The following is a 16396-nucleotide window of genomic DNA, read 5'->3' as shown; positions in this document are numbered from 1 at the left end:
GAGGCCTGGTGTACAAATTTGTGCATGGGTGAGGTCTGGCTGCCCACCCCTGATGGTGGGGGGGAAGTGATTGGGGGCAGGACCATGGGGGGAGGCAGTTATTAGTGTCAAAGACCTTTGCAGGATGTATACACGTTGGCTTTCCGATCAGTTGAAGCTTCAAAGGAGCTTTAGTGTCAGGGACACTTACAGCTTCTGTTTCTAAGCCTCTCCCTAGACAGGTAGTGTGGTTAAGTTCCCTGCTGAGAAACCCTGTAAAGCAGCGGTTCTCAACCTGTGGGTCATGACCCCTTTGGCGGTCGAACGACCCTCTCACAGGGGTTGCCTAAGACCATCCTGCATATCAGATATTTAAATTACGATTCATAACAGTAGCAACATTACAGTTATGAAATAGCAACGAAAATAATTTTGTAGTTGGGTCACAACATGAGGAACTGTATTTAAAGGGCCAGAAGGTTGAGAACCACTGCTTTCGATATATTCCCAGAATTAGGATTGCTGGGTCAAAAGGAAGTTCCATTTTTAATTTTTTGAAGTAACTCCATACTGTTTTTCACAGTGGTTGCGCCAGTCTGCATTCCCACCAACAGTGCACAAGGGCTCCTTTTCCTCCACAGCCTCACCAACACTTGTTTTTTGTTGATTTATTGATAGCCATCATGACAGGTGTGAGGTGTTATCTCTTGTGGTTTTAATTTGCATCTCTCTGATGATTAGTGACTTTGAGCATTTTTTCCTACGTCTATTGGCCGTCTGTATATCCTCTTTAGAGAATTGTCTATTCAGGTCCTTTGCCCATTTTTTAATTGGATTGTTTGGGTTTGGGGGTTTTTTCGGTGTTGAGTTATATTTGTTCTCTATATATTTTGGAAATTAACCCCTTTCAGATGTATCATTGGCAAATATGTTCACCCATACAGTGGGCTCCCTTTTCATTTTGTTGATGGTTTCTTCTGCTATACAAAAGCTTTTTAGTTTTATGTATTCGAATTTGTGTATTTTTTTCCTTTGTTTCCCTTGCCCAAGGAAATATATTAGACAAAAATATTGCTATGAGAAATGTCTGAAATTTTACTATGTTTTTTTCTATACTTTTGTGGTTTTGCGACTTATGTTTAAGTCTTTAATCCATTTCAAGTTTATTCTTGTGTGTGGTGTATGTTAGTGGTCTAGTTTCTTTTTTTAATTTATCTGTCCAATTTTCCCAACACCATTTATTGAATAGACTGTCTTTACCCCATTGTATGTTCTTGTCTCCTATGTCAAATATTAATGGGTCATTATGTATTTTAAATACACCCTAATGAATGGACTGTTAAAGCATTTGGTCCTGCCATAGAAACATCACCTCTCTATATACTCACAGCTGCATGGTTCCTGTCTCTCCTCTCTTACTCTTCCCCACTCATGACAACATTTAACTAAAATTTTAAAACTTTGCAAGTGTGCTTTCAAATCATTCCCCCTTAAGCCATCATTTTTTTTAGTCTAATAGAACCTGTGTTTCTAGGTGACCATGTCTATCTGATTGAACCAGGAGAAGGGAAAGGTCTTTAGGTCATAAGTGAAAGAATTTAATTAGATGAACTCTCGGATACATAGATTAATACCTTGAAATACGTTCCCATCATACACAAGCTGCCAATAAGAATGAAGCCACTGGTTTCACTTACTACATCCTGATGTCATTCTTAGTGACCTCTGTTTTAGGGAAAGTGATAAAGGTCCCAAGCAGCTTATGAGACATCTATTGGGGCAGTTCCTAAGAGCAGGGCCAGGAGCTACAGAGAAGACATTGGGTCTTGCCACAGGATTAGATATAATGGTGAGGTTGTTGAATGAGGTCTTGATATTTGGAGGTTCATCAGTTAGAATACCCTTTTCCATTTCCAAAGCACAGCCAAAGATGTGGTCAGGGCTGTCAAGGTGATACTTTGCAAAACTCTTCAAACCTTTGTGGAACTGATGTAAAGGGTTTTACTTCATAAGACTGGGTTCTTCATTTACTTAGCAAAGGATACTAAAATAAGTTCAAGTGAAGTGATAAAGTAGAAACCCATATACAACTTCCAAGGCCCACCAAAGTTCCAAACTGGGGCACAGAATCCACTTCCTCACAACGCTCATATGAGATTGATCAGTCAAACTCTAAGTGTGGTTGAAAGAGACACACACAGGGATAAAAAGTAAGGAGAAAAGGTGTCAGAAGAACAGGAGACCCTTTGATAGGGGAAATCATGTCTATGAGGGAACTCTGCCATCTCTCTATATAAATGGATGACAAGAACTCTTGAGCACATTATAATCCAGTGCAGCAGCAGCATTTGCACACTGGAGCCAACTCGAGTCCCAAGATAAAGCTGGATCACTGATTCTGGGATAGCACTGCCAAGTGAGGAGAACTGTCTTTTAAAGATGAGATAATGGATCCCTGTCAAATTTCAGAGTTGGCCCCAGGCCTTGAACAAGTCGCATTACATAGAGAAACTACACTTTCTCTTCCACACTCTAACCTGTGCATGGAGGGGGATATATTGCTTTAGCCTGAACTAAAGGGCTCCACATATGATTGCCGGTATACTTTGCAAGCTAACAGCAAATATGTCTTTTGGACAGCAAATTACTCCTCCCTTCTCTGACACATGCATGGTCTTTATGCACAAGCTCATACTCACAGCAGGCAAAACCAATGACATGCTTTTACCCCATATAGATTTGAATCTTACCAAGGCCTTTTCTCTTTTTTGGGTATACTAAAGGTACACTTATTTTTTCTTTCCACAAACAACAACCAAAGAAAGAAAGCAAGCCAGTAGTTTGCTTGTAGAACTCAATTTTTTTAAAATTTAACAAACAGTCAGCATCTACTTTTTGCCAAGCAATTTAGGAAGAGTATTTAAAATAAAATAAATCTGAAAATTAGATGGTACTTCCAACTAAAGCCCTCCAGAATTTTGTTGTTTTAGAATTGAAGGTGCTATATAATGTTAGGAACAGTTGGTCTTAAAAGGGTGTCCAAAACAGGGTATTCCCAAGAAAGAGAACATGATTGCTCTCACCATCTCTTGCTTAAAACAGCAAGTAATTTCAAATTGGTGTCCCTGCCCGGCCAGCATGGCTCAGTGGTTGAGCGTCAACATATGAACCAGGAGGTCATAGTTCAATTCCCAGTCAGGGCACATGTCCAAGTTGCGGCTCGATCCCAAGTGTGGGGCATGCAAGAGGCAGCCAATCAATGATTCTCTCTCATCATTGATGTTCCTATCTCTCTCTCCTTCTCCCTTCCTCTCTAAAATCAATAGAATCTTTTTTTTTTTAAATTTGGTGTCCCTACCTCTTATCCATTTATCTTCTCTCAAATCAAATTTTCCCATGCTCTCAGAGCAATCTCTCTAAAAAAAAAAAAAAAAAAAAAAAGCCACAATCTTAGCACCTCAGTTCCTCCTCTTTTCCTTCTTCAATAATCTATGTATATAAAAGCCAAGCAACCGAATGGCGGAACTACCAGAACGACCAGTGGCTATGATGCACATTGTGTCAGGCAACCGGCCCGATCGGGGGCAGGGCTGGCAGGGCCGGCAGGGTGGAGGTGCCATGTGCAGTTGGCTGGCCGGCCCCGCCCCCGATCACTGAAGTCTGACCTTCAGTGATTCTAAGTAAGTAAACACTCTTCAGCCTTCATAGACCAGGAACCTGAATGACCAGTGATCAGGAGGAAAACTGCTCATGGTCTGGACCATCAGTCAGGTGTCCAGGAGAGGTGCCCAGCACAACCACCATCATCCTGCATTCTCTCTCCACTGCTTACTACCAAAGAGAGCAGCCATATCACACCACAGCCTCTCTTTCTGAAACACTAATTTGAAAGAATATATGTACCCCTATGTTCATTGCAGCGTTATTTACAATAGCCAAGATGTGAAAACAGCCCAAGTGTCCATCAGTGGATGAGTGGATAAAAAAGCAGTGGTACATTTACACAATGGAATACTGCTCAGCTGTTCAAAAGAAGGAAATCTTGCCTGGCTGGTGTGGCTCAGTGGTTGAGCATTGACCCATGACCCAGGAGGTTACAGTTTGATTTCTGGTCAGGGCACATGCCTGGGTGTCAGGCTCAATCCACAGTAGGGGGTGTGCAGGAGGCAGGCAGTCAATAATTCTCTCTCATCATTGATGTTTCTATCTCTCTCTCCCTCTCCCTTCTTCTCTCTGAAATTGTTAAAAACTTTTTTTTAAAAGAAGGAAATCTTACCTTTTGTGACAGCATGAATGGGCCTAGAAAGTATTATGCTAAGTGAAATAAGCCAGTCAGAGAAAGACAAATACCATATGTTCTTATATGTGGAATCTAATGAACAAAATAAGCTGATGAACCAAATAGAAACAGAGTCATGGGTACATGGAACAAACTGACAGCTGTCAGAGGGAAGTGGGATTGTGGGCTGGATGAAAGAAGGTGAAGGGATTAAGCAAAATAAAATATACTAGTATATATTTCTCACATAGACAAAGACAACAGTGTGGTGATAGTCTAGGAAAAGGGGGTTGGAGGAAGGTAAATGGGGATGGAAAGAAACTGCTTTGAGGCAATGGGCACACAATGTAGTATGCAGATGATATTTTGTTGAGTTGTATACTTGAAACCTGTATGGTTTTATGAACCAGTGTCATCCCAAAAAATTCAATTAAAAATAGTTAGCAACTCATTCCATTCATTCATGATAATTTTTACTATTTCTGGAGCTGAACTTAAATGCTTGTCAACCAATAGGGCTATATCTTTTTAGTGTGCTTTCCTCCATCCACCTCTGAGGCAAGGGTGACTATTTTGGGCTTATATACTTCCTAGGTGCTGAGGACAGAGCTCAGGAGAATAGTAGTCTCAGCCTGTCAGTCATACTGCTTTACTTTTAAGGTCTCGCCAACTTGAGCATTTCAGAGTATTCCCACTTTCTTGCTGGTTATGGTATAAATTGCCAGAGGTTGGAGGTGGTAAAAAAGGGCATTTGTATCTCTATTGCTATATCATGTGATAACAAATTATGTCATATTTTTCTTCTTTACTGGTTTAAGGTTACACATTTCTGAGTTAATCTATCATAGTTATTTTACTGCAATAATAATGTGCATGAGTCTAGGGATAATTATTACCATAACTCTATACTAGTAACTCAGCTCTCCCAAGCTATTACCAGTGCAGCCAATTTAAAGATTGGTATAAATATGTGTTACATTAGCCTTACCCACGATGATTGTTTTCTTAGACAATATATAAATAGAGGAAACTGTCCTTGTACTGCAAGTGGAGGCTACAGATGTTCTTGGGATATAATTGTGACTGTAATGACAAACTCAAAGGAAATAAGCCTACAGTTATAATAAGGTTGAATGCATCTCTTATCAGCTATTGGATTCTTTTATCTGTGTGTAAATCAGGCTTTTCAATACCAACTAAGTGGTTGGTAATACCAACTAAGTAATTGGCTAATTGTTCTATGGAGCTATTAGTTAGATCATTTCTATCGAATGACTCCCCTATAGCTTCAATAGACTATATCTTCTAAAAAATGTCTAAAGGGATAAAACTTTTAGTAGGGGTAATAACTCTCCGAAGAGTCTTGTGGGACATACTAATTCCATTCATAGCAGTTGAATAATCCAGATGGTCTCAAATTTTGTCCCCAACTTTGTAGATAATACAGTGAGCAGAATGAACATTTAAATTGCTTAGCTCAAATTATTACAGATGAAATAATAGCCTTGCATTTTCTTCTGGCAGTCCAGCGAGCAGGACTCTATACTGTTAGTAACACTTTATTTTGTACCTGGATTAACACCAGGGTTGGGGATCATGAAACAATCTACATCTTTTTTTTTTGTTTTTTTTTTGTTAATCCTCACCTGAGGAGATATATATATATATTATTGAATTTTGGACAGAGTGGAAGGGAGGGGAGAGACAGAGAGAAACATTGATGTGAGAGAGACACATCGATTGGTTGCCTTCCACACGCGCCCTGACCAGGGCCAGGGATCGAGCCTGCAACCGAGCTACGTGCTCTTGACTGAAATTGAACCTGGATCCCTTCAGTCTGTGGGCCGATGCTCCAACCACTGAACAGAACTGGCAGGGCAACAATCTACATGTTAAGGAGTTGTTGAGACTTGTTTTCTTGGTCCAGTGTGTGAAATCATAGGCCATAGTTCCAGAGTGCCTTCTTATAGTATCTTAGTTATTCTTGTTTTCTTTACAGTTATGTCATGTTTATTATCCAGCATCTTGAATACTTCTATACACCACTCTCCTAACAGATGATCCAAAAAATAATAGAGGTAAAATCATGTTGATAAACAAACTGAAAATTAGGCTTCACAAATTAAACATCAGTTTCCAAGAGAATCAACAACAATGGTGAAGATGTGGACAATCTTGGTGATCTTTCCTGCAGCTTTGGCTGAGAGAGGATCAGAAGATTGAGAATAAAAATAAATAAACAAACAAACAAACAACACAGAGAACAAAATAAATAAACAAAAAACCCCAACCAACCAACCAAACAAAAAAACACCTCTCCACACTTCTAGAAAATAATTGACAATTCTACAGTTATGGTAGAATTAGAATTGGTTTTAAACCTGTCATTGATTTGTGACAATGATCACTAATGGGTAGTGGCTTCACTCCAGTGAACACAGTTTTAAGGCTGGCACAAAATTGCTGCCTTTGTAACCAACATAAATATGCTTTTAAGGTTGATGTCAACTTACTCTCACCTCTGTAATCAATAAGCATTTCCCAAGAATGCTTTATAAGATCAGAAGTTTGTTCTACCCAACCAGCATAGCTTTTTAGTACTTAAAATAAGCATTAATTTTATCATTGTGCTTTCAGTTTTAGATTTTAAATAGTGGTCTCAATTTTTGACAGGGGATATTGCTCATTTATTCATGGCAGTAACTTCAGATATTAAAATACAAAGCTTATTTTTTCCCTTTTCAGTTTCATTTTTCACCCCAGAACTCTGATAACAAAAGTAATGTCTAGACAGGCTGTTGACCTTGCCAGGTGTGAGAAAATTTGATTGTTCACTTTCAGAAAAGGATATCTAAAGCAAGTAGATGGAAGTCACGAAGAGTTTATGGAACATTACTGTTAGGTGTTTTGTGTCTTCCTAACACCTCACGCAAGGAGAGGAGAATGTTCTACCTATCCTATTATGTCCTGAAATTAGGTTCCCAAAGAAATTCTCTTTTAGAATTAGAAATATTGAATACAGGCACCGTGGTAGCTTCTTGTCTAGAGCTCTCTGAGAAGCAGAATATCCAGGCATAACCAATTTCTGGAACTGGGAGGACAGGAGAAAACTGGCAGAGTGCACAGCCTGTCTAAAGAAGGCAAAGAGCCCCTGGGATCCTGTGGAGCTGAGTTTGGAATAGTTGATATTAATACTTTTTTCTCGAGATTTAGGGCAGGCCAAAGAAAATATGTGGGCTGTAGACTAGTCGTAAAGAGAGGCTGTGGAGTACTCAACCAACTGGGAGCTGAAGTGGCAAACAGCAGCTTTTCTCCTGACAATAAGCAGTTTAGGAGATACTGCCCAGCTGGATGCTCAATGACCATCAGACCTGCCATAAAATGGAGCCAGCAGCTGGAGCCACCAGCACCAGAAGACAGATCAATGGGGATGCCAGTTGCCAGGGCCAGAAGAAAAGGGGCTGTGATCCAGCTGTGCTAACTGGCTCTTATAAGCAGACTCTCCCTGTCTTTACTAACGTGCTGCCAGGAAGCAGAGAACTGGCTCATCTGGGAGTTTAGAGTGAAGAGGGTACAGGGGAAGAAAGCTAAAAACAAACCTTTGAACTGTGAATGGTGACTGAGATAGTACTTGAATTTTACTGAAAGAGAAGAAGTTTTAAACTAAAAGTGACTTGAAATTTATTGTATTTGACTGTATTTATCACAATGGGATAGACTAAGTAGTCTTTTTTCAAGCTGACTAGGAGTTCAGAACCAACACAGTGATGAATAAGAGTGGTGAGAGTGGACATCCTTGTCTTGTTCCTGATCTTAGAGGAAAAACTTTTAGTTTTTTGATATTGAATATGATATTATCTGAGTGTTTATCATATATGGCCTTTATTATGTTGAGGTACTTTTCTTCAATTCCTATTTTATTGAGTGTTTTAATCATAAATGGATGTTCTACCTTCTCAAATACTTCTTCTGCATTTATTGACAAGATCTTATGATTTTTATGCTTTCTTTTGTTAATGTAGTGTATTACATTGATTGATTTGCAAATGTTGAACCATCCTCGTGCCCCCTGGAATGAATCCCACTTGGTTGTGATGTATTATTTTTTAGATGTACTCTTGTATTCAATTTGCTAGTATTTTGTTTAGAATTTTTGTATCTGTATTCATCAGAGATATTGGTTTGTCATTTTCCTTTTTTGTGTTATCCTTGCCAGGTTTTGGTATCGGGCTTACATTGGCCTCACAGAATGTGTTAGGAAGTATCTCTTGTTCAATTTTTTAGAAGAGTTTGAGAAGGATTGATTTTAAATCTCTGAACCTTTGGTAGGATTCACTTTTGAAGCCATCTGGTCCCAGACTTTGTTGGGAAGTTTTTGATGGTTGTTTTTAATTTCCTTACTGCTGATCAGTCTATTTAGATTTTCCAATTCTTCATGATTTAGTCTAGGAAGGCTGTATACTTCTAGGAACTTATCCATTTAGCCTAGGTTATTGAATTTGGTGGCATATAGTGTTTCATAAGATTCTAGTATTGTCCTTTGTATCTGTGACTTTTCATTTCTGATTTTATTTATATGGATCTTTTCCCTTTTTTCCTTAGTGAGTCTATACAGAGGTTTGTCAATTTTATTAATCTTTTCAAAGAACCAGCTCTGTTTTTTATTAAATTTTATAGTCTTTTTGAACTTTATTTCATTCAATTCTGCTATACTTTTTAATTTTTCCTTTTTCCTGAAGTCTTTGGGTTAATTTTGTTCTTCTTTTTCTAGTACTTTCAGATGTGATGTTAGGTTGTTTACTTGGGATTTCTCTTGTTTCTTGAGATAGTCTTATAATAATATTAACTTCCCTCTTATTATTGCTTTTGCTGCATCCAGTGGTTTCATTATATTGTATTGTCATGTTCATTTGTCTCTATATATCTTTTGATCTCCTCTTTTATTCCTTCTTTGACTCAGTCATTTTTAATAGTATGTTGTTTAATCTCCATGTATTTGTGGTTTACATTCGTACTTCCTTTTGCAGTTGATTTTTAATTTCAAGGCATTGTGGCCAGATAATATGCTTGGTGTAATTTCAATCTTCTTGACATTTTTTTTATAATTAAAAAATTTTAAAAAATTTCTTTATTGCTTAAAGTATTACATATAGTATTACATATATCTTCTTTATCCCCATTGACCTCTTCCCAGCCACCCCCACCCCCAAGCACATGCCCTCAACCCCCAGTATCTGTGTCCATTGGTTATGCTTACTTATATGCATTTTTGATCCTCACCCGAGGATATTTTTCCATTGATTTTTAGAGAGAGTGGAGGAGAGAGGTAAAGACAGAGAGAAACATTGATGTGTGAAAAACACATCAATTGGTTGCCTCCTGCACGTATCCTGGCCTGGTCTGGGGAGGAGCCTGCAATAGAGGTAAGTGCCCTTGACTGTAATTGAACCCGGAACCCTTCAGTCTGCAGGCTGATGCTCTATCCACTGAGCCAAACTGGCTAGGTCTTGAATTTGTTGATGCTAGTTTTGTGACCCAACCTAAGGTGTATTCTTGAGAATGTTTCATGTTCGCTGGAGTAGAACATATGATTTGATGTCCCTTGATTATTTCCTGTAAATGTCAATTATGTCCATTTGGTCTAGTGTTACTTTTAAGGCCAATATTTCTTTATTGATTTTCTGTTTGGTTGATCTGTCTAGAGCTGTCAATGGAGTATTAAAGTCCCCAACTATGATTATGTTTTGATCTGTTTCTCTCTTGAGTTCTGTGAGTAGTAGATTTATGTATTTTGGTGTTCCCTGATTGGGTGCATATATATTAAGAAGTGTTATGTTTTCATGAGGTAGTGTTCCCTTATCATTATAAAGTGTCCATCTTTGTCTCTTGTTATCTTGCAATCTATTTTGTGAGGTATAAGTATGGCTACCCCTGTTTTTTTTGTGGATGTTATTTGCTTAGAAAATTACTTTCCACCCTTTTACTTTGAATCTACCTTTGTCCTTGCAGCTTAAATGTGTCTCTTGTAGGCAGCATATGGATGTTTTGTTTGTTTTTTATCCACTCTGCTACTCTGTGCCTCTTTTTTGGTGAATTCAGACTACTTACATTTAGGGTAATTACTGATGTATGAGGATTCCCTATAGCCATTTTATCTTTTGTTTTCTGTTAGCTGTGTCTCTCCATTGGTTCTTTTCCTTTCTGTCTGTTGTTTTTGTTTGGTGGTATTCCATACATCTTTCCTCTGTTTCTTCTTTTTTAAAGCTACATGTCTTTGTTTGGGAATTTTTATGGTGGTTGCCATTTGGTTTACAAAGAATGAAGTTGAATATATACCATAGTTTTCCCCCTTTTGAGTGCATCTGATCTTCATCTTCCTTTGCCAGTTCAGATCTTTACCATTTTCCTTTGTATGTTTTTGTTGTCACATATTATTTCTGTTTATGTTGTAAGTTTTTTGGTGGACTTAACTCGTAGTGTTGTGACCTTATGTTTTTATTTCAGGTAGAATAACTCTCTTGAATATTTCTTGCAATGGAGTTTTTCTGGTGATAAAATCCCCTAGCTTCTGTATGTCTGGGAATGTTTTTATTTCTCCTTCATATTTAAAGGATAGTTTTGCTGGCTATATTATTCGTGGCAGGTAATTTCTTTCTGTCATGTGTTAGAATATTTAGTTCCACTCTCTTCTTTCTTGTAGTGTTTCTGCTGAGAAGTTGCATGAAATTCTGATTTTTTTTTTGTAGGTTACTTTCTTCCTTTCCCTGGCTGCTTTGAGAATTTTTGACAGCTCCAATATCAACTGCCTTGGAGAGGGCATCATTGGATTGAGGTAACTAGGTGTTTTGTTTGCTTCTTGTCTTTGGGGATCTAGTTATCTCCATAGGTTTGGGACGTTCTCTTTCACTATTTTTTTAAATAGACTCTCCATTCCATGCTAACCTCTTCCTCCTCCCAAATGCCTATAATTCTAATATTACTTTTTCTGATGAAGTCAGATTATTCTTGTAGAGCTCTTTCATTTTTTGTTTTCTCAGGTCTCTCTCTTTTCCCCTCTGCATCATTTATTGATTCCTGTCTTCGATGTCACTAGCTCTTTTATCTAATTGGTTGGTTTTGTTTGCTATGTTCAGTAGTCACTATTAATCTCCTTAATTGCATGCGTCATTTCCAGGATTTCTGACTGATTCTTTTTTAAAATTTCAGTTTCTTTGGTAAAATACTTATTTTGTTCATTGATTTTTTTTCCCTGAGTGCACTGAGTGCCTGTCATTATTTTCTTGCATCTTGTAGAGTAAATTTGGAACTGCAATCTTGAAATCTCTGTCATTTATATCACATATTTCCATGTGTTCCAGCCTTCTTTCTGGGGATTTTACATTTTCTTTCTGGTCATCATTACTGTGGTTCTTTATGGTATTTCTGCCTTCCTTTGTTTTCGTATTTATCTATGAGGAGGTCTTTCTACTATGTTCTAGTACATCGGTTCTCAACCTGTGGGTTGCGACCCCTTTGGGGGTCGAATGACCCTTTCACAGGGGTCGCCTAAGACCATCGGAAAACACATATATAATTACATACTGTTTTTGTGATTAATCACTATGCTTTAATTATGTTCAATTTGTAACAATGAAATTGGGGGTCACCACAACATGAGGAACTGTATTAAAGGGTTGCGGCATTAGGAAGGTTGAGAATCACTGTTCTAGTAGATGATGCAGAATCATAAGATTTTTACCTCTGTCTTTCATATTTGAGCCTCTGTGGTTTCTGTATGACAGTACAGCCTGTGCTGCTTGAGGGTGGGGTTTGTTTTGCTCTCACCGTAATGGCGACCCTTGATCTCCACATGGTCTCACCCCAAGCACCCCTTCTGGGGATCAGTCACAGAGGGAAACAGTAATTCTATTGCAACAGATCTTGGTTTACAGATGATATACTCTTGGACCTGACTCCAAGGACAATGGGAAGTGAGAGTTGGAAGTCCAAGGAGTCATAGGGGTCTGTGGCTTCGTTTCTCTGTCTGAAACATCTATGCTTGCCCCTATAGTGGGGAAACACATGGCAGAACCCCATGCTTTGTCAGGCACTTGCTGACTCACTTTTTCTCACTGCTCACCACTTGCCCTGCTTGGCTGCCTCCCGCAGCTGTTTTTCCTGCCAGCTGATGAAGTGCCTGCTATCTCTAGCTTTCTCCCCTCTCCTGGCCAGCTGAGCTGTGACCTTTCAGCTGCAGGGTTGCTTCTGTGGGACATCTGTGCTTTCCTCCCTTCTTGTTTCCTACTTTATTCCTGGATGCCCACCTTTAGATGTTTCCGTGCATGGGTCTCTCGGGCATGCATCTGTGTTGAGCAGGGATTTCTTTGTTGAATTATAGTTGGTTAACCTGTTGAAATGTCCAAGGGAGAGGAAAAATTGTGCCCTTGTGCCTCCATTCCTCTGACATCACTTTATACTTGATATGATTTAATTTTCTTGAATTTGTAGAGACTTATTTTGTGTTCTAACATGTGGTTTATATTTGAAAATGTTCCATATGCACTGAAGAACAATATATTTTGTAGCTTTGGGGTGAAATGTTCTGAAAATGTCAATTAATTCCATCTAAAATGATCTAGTGTGTTGTTTAAGATTGCTGTTTTCTAAACAGGATTGTTGATTTTTGTCTAGAAGATCTATCCAGTGATGTCACTGGGATGTTAAAGTCCCCCTACTTTGATTGTGTTGCTGTCAATCTCTCCCTTAAAATCCTCCAGAAGTGTTTTTATATATTTGGATGCTCCTCTATTGGGTACATATGTGTTTACCAGAGTTATATCCTGTTGTTGTATCGATCCCTTTAGTATTATGAAGGGGGCCTTCATTGTCTCTTGTTATGGCCTTCACTTTGAAATCTATTTTGTCAGACACGAGTATGGCTACCCCAGCATTTTTTTTTCATTTCCATTTGCCTGGAAAATTTTTTTTCATTATTTCATTTTCATTCTGTGTGACTCCTTTGTTCTGAGGTGGGTCTCTTGTTTTGTATCCATTCAGCTACCCTATGTCTTTTTTTTTTTTTTTTTTTTAACTATACAAGAGTTTTTTTTTAATATTCTATCTCTTCAAAGGTAATCACTTAAACAAAAATAAAACAATGTAATGTAGAGTTTATTATACATATAAAAGCAAAATGATGGTACAGTGATGTTCCCGTCAGAGGGGAGACCAGGCAAAATGGCCCCCAAGACCCCTTTTGGCAGCTGGTCCTGAGTTGGACTCTGTTCAGCTAGATTTCAGGTCTTTCTGAATGATGGTTGTTTTGTAGTTTAGTAATAATTTTGATGTGTTTGTGGGAGGATTCAAGTACCACATTTACCTATGCCATCATCTTGACTAGAAGCTTATGACAAACTTTTTTATAATAAAACTAGAGGCCCGGTGCACAAAAATTTGTGTACTCAGGGGCATCCCTCAGCCCGGCCTGTGCCCTCTCGCAGTCTGGGACCCCTCAGGGGATATCCACCTGCTGGCTTAGGCCCGCTTCCCAGGGGATCGGGCCTCAGCTGGCAGTCAGACATCCCCCTGGCAGCCTGGGATGTCCACTTGCCAGCGGGGAACAGGCCTAAGCTGCAGTCGGACATCCTTAGCGGTGCTGAGGAGGCGGGAGAGGCTCCCACCACCACCGCTGTGCTGGCAGCCATCAGCCTGGCTTGTGGCTGAGCAGAGCTCCCACTGTGGGAACGCAATGACCACCAGGGGGCAGCTCCTGCATTGAGCGTCTGCCCCCTGGTGGTCAGTGTGTATCATAGTGACCAGTCATTCCCAGTCTTTCTGCTGTTAGGGTCAATTTGCATATTACCCTTTTATTATATAGGATAATATTGAAAATATTTTTGCTTTTGTGATTCATTTTTACACTTGCACTGTAACTATATTTAAACCAAACTTTAATATTTTGCATTACTGCAGTGTCTAATATAGTACCAAGAATCATTAAGACTTCAATAAATTGTGATGTACTTTTAGATGACATTTTCCCCAGTATAGTCCTATTTTCATTTTTTTTTTAAAGGCACATTTAATTTAATATCAAAAGTGCGATACAAAAGGCTCAAAATACAATGAAGGAACACATTCCCCCATTAACACCAATGACAATGCTCTTTCAACTTGTGCCTGTTGAATGAAATGGGGATTTAATAAATTTCACTACTAAAAAATAACGCAGCGAGTCTCATCACAGCCAATATCCTTATACAATCTAGTCGTGAAATGAATGTTTATAATGCTTCACAGTTTAAACCTGAAGTTTGATACCACACCTTCATGTTTGTACAGTCCTCAGTAAGATTGTCTACAGTATTAGCAACCATTCAAAGAACAAACCATTGATTCAAACCACATTGATTTAAGGCTCAATCAAGTAATAGAGAGCCCCAAACGAAATGGTTAAATATATGAACTACTTGTACTGATATCTATTAAGTAGTTTCTTAGCAAATAAACCCTTGAAATGCAAAATTCACCTCATTTAAGTTTTGATCAAGAAATTCAACAACAATCATGAAGTCCACAGTCTTATAGGCAAAACTGATATACAGTGTCTCTAAGTCACTATGCTCAAGGTTAAGAGCGATGCATATTCCATTTTTACATTTTACTGGAATTTTACATGTTCAATTCATTATTTTAAATCTCTAGGTTTTCATTCCTCCAAACTGTCTGAAGACACAGTGTGCCACAGACTTAAGACTTGTTTCTCCCTCTATTTTCTTCAAACAGAAACATTTCTCAAGTGTCTACATGTCCTGGAAGGGGAATTTTTCGGAGGTGGCCACTTCTTTGGAATAGTCCGACGCCATCAGGCCTCTGAAGCAAGGGGAGGGGAAGAGAAAAAAGCTGAAACAAAGGTTCATCTGGTCAGTGTTACATTAACCATTACACGCTGGATAGTATAAGAATGTGGCTTTTTTGGCTCAAAAAGTCTGAGTCTTGGTGTGGAAACGAATACTTGGCTGTCCCACCACAGCTTTCTCATAGTGGGACTGTCAGGGAAGTCTTGACTGGGGAGTATGATTTGTTTACCTATCAGGCGTAAACTTCCAGGCACTCAGTTCATTTTGGGCTTGTTCCAGTTTGTCTTTAGTCTGTTCCAGTTCACCTTTCATTTTTAGGAAAAACAAGTTGATCGCGGGGTCCACCATTGTTGATCTCAGTTGGGCGACACTGGGCTGCTGGACTTGCTTGAGGTACTGGATTTGAGTAGTACACTCTTGCATCTCTTGCTCCTTGGTTGCTAGTCTCATTACAAGGATGTTTTCCCTTCGTGCAGACTCTTGTTGTTGCTTTAGTTTTTCTTCAGACTCCCTTAAGCCAGTTACATCATTAGAGTTCAGATCTGTGTACTTGCCCTCCAAAGCTTGCACATATGCTTCATACTGTTTCCATGTTAAAATTAACTCATCTCGTGCCATAACTTTGAAGTCTGTCTCACTCAGTCGAACCTTTTTGGGAAGAGGTTCCTCGTTGGTCATCTTGAATCCTCTCCAGCCGGAGGTCGCGCCGGCGCCGCCCAGTCACCCTATTTCCATTTTTAATGTTCTCAAAGTATTCATGGTTATATATGGGGTGAGCAATAGTAGGTTTTCAGTTGTTAAAAATAAATAATACAAAAATTAGTAAATAATAATACAGGAATAAATTCTGTATTTCATAAACTTACAACTGTAAACCTACTTTGCCCACCCCTGTATACTTGACTTACAGTAAGTTTTCTTGAGTGGTTTATTTGCTTCCCAAGGGCTATCTTAGGTCACAGTACTTATAGCTATGAGTTTGGCATGACTAAATAATGCCTTCTTTCACTTATAGTTTGATTTTTTGGAAACTGATCTATCTCCAGGTACATAACTTAAGAATCATTGGTATGTAGAATTAAATTTGCTTTGCCCCTTTATGATTTTGATCACTTTCAGATATAAATGATTCACTTATTGCTTTCCTTATTAAGTGCCTTTTTACCTTATCCATGGAATTATAGATGGAAATATGTTAAATAGTAGCATAAGTACAGTTCACTTCAATTTTGGGTTAGAAGGGAAAACATGGTCATTTTAGACTTAAAAATTAAAATGAGCTAAGTTTTGAGGACAGAGA

General features: G+C 38.7%; 1 protein-coding gene across 1 annotated transcript; it reads right to left on the bottom strand.

Annotated features, from left to right (window-relative positions):
* Positions 1–14779: 14779 nt before the first annotated feature.
* On the bottom strand, positions 14780–15814 carry LOC118674671 (pre-mRNA-splicing regulator WTAP-like). Its single transcript, XM_036346730.1, has 2 exons — positions 15326–15814; positions 14780–15109 (listed from the first exon to the last, which is right to left on the bottom strand). The coding sequence occupies exons 1-2, from the start codon at positions 15772–15774 to the stop codon at positions 15040–15042; spliced, it is 519 nt and encodes a 172-aa protein (XP_036202623.1). The 5' UTR covers positions 15775–15814; the 3' UTR covers positions 14780–15039.
* Positions 15815–16396: the final 582 nt, after the last annotated feature.

The sequence above is a fragment of the Myotis myotis genome, unplaced genomic scaffold (assembly GCF_014108235.1).
Source record: "Myotis myotis isolate mMyoMyo1 unplaced genomic scaffold, mMyoMyo1.p scaffold_m19_p_1, whole genome shotgun sequence".
Lineage (NCBI taxonomy): Eukaryota > Metazoa > Chordata > Mammalia > Chiroptera > Vespertilionidae > Myotis > Myotis myotis.
The sequence above is the reverse complement of the archived record's forward strand: the minus strand, read 5'-3'. Positions and strand labels throughout refer to the sequence as shown.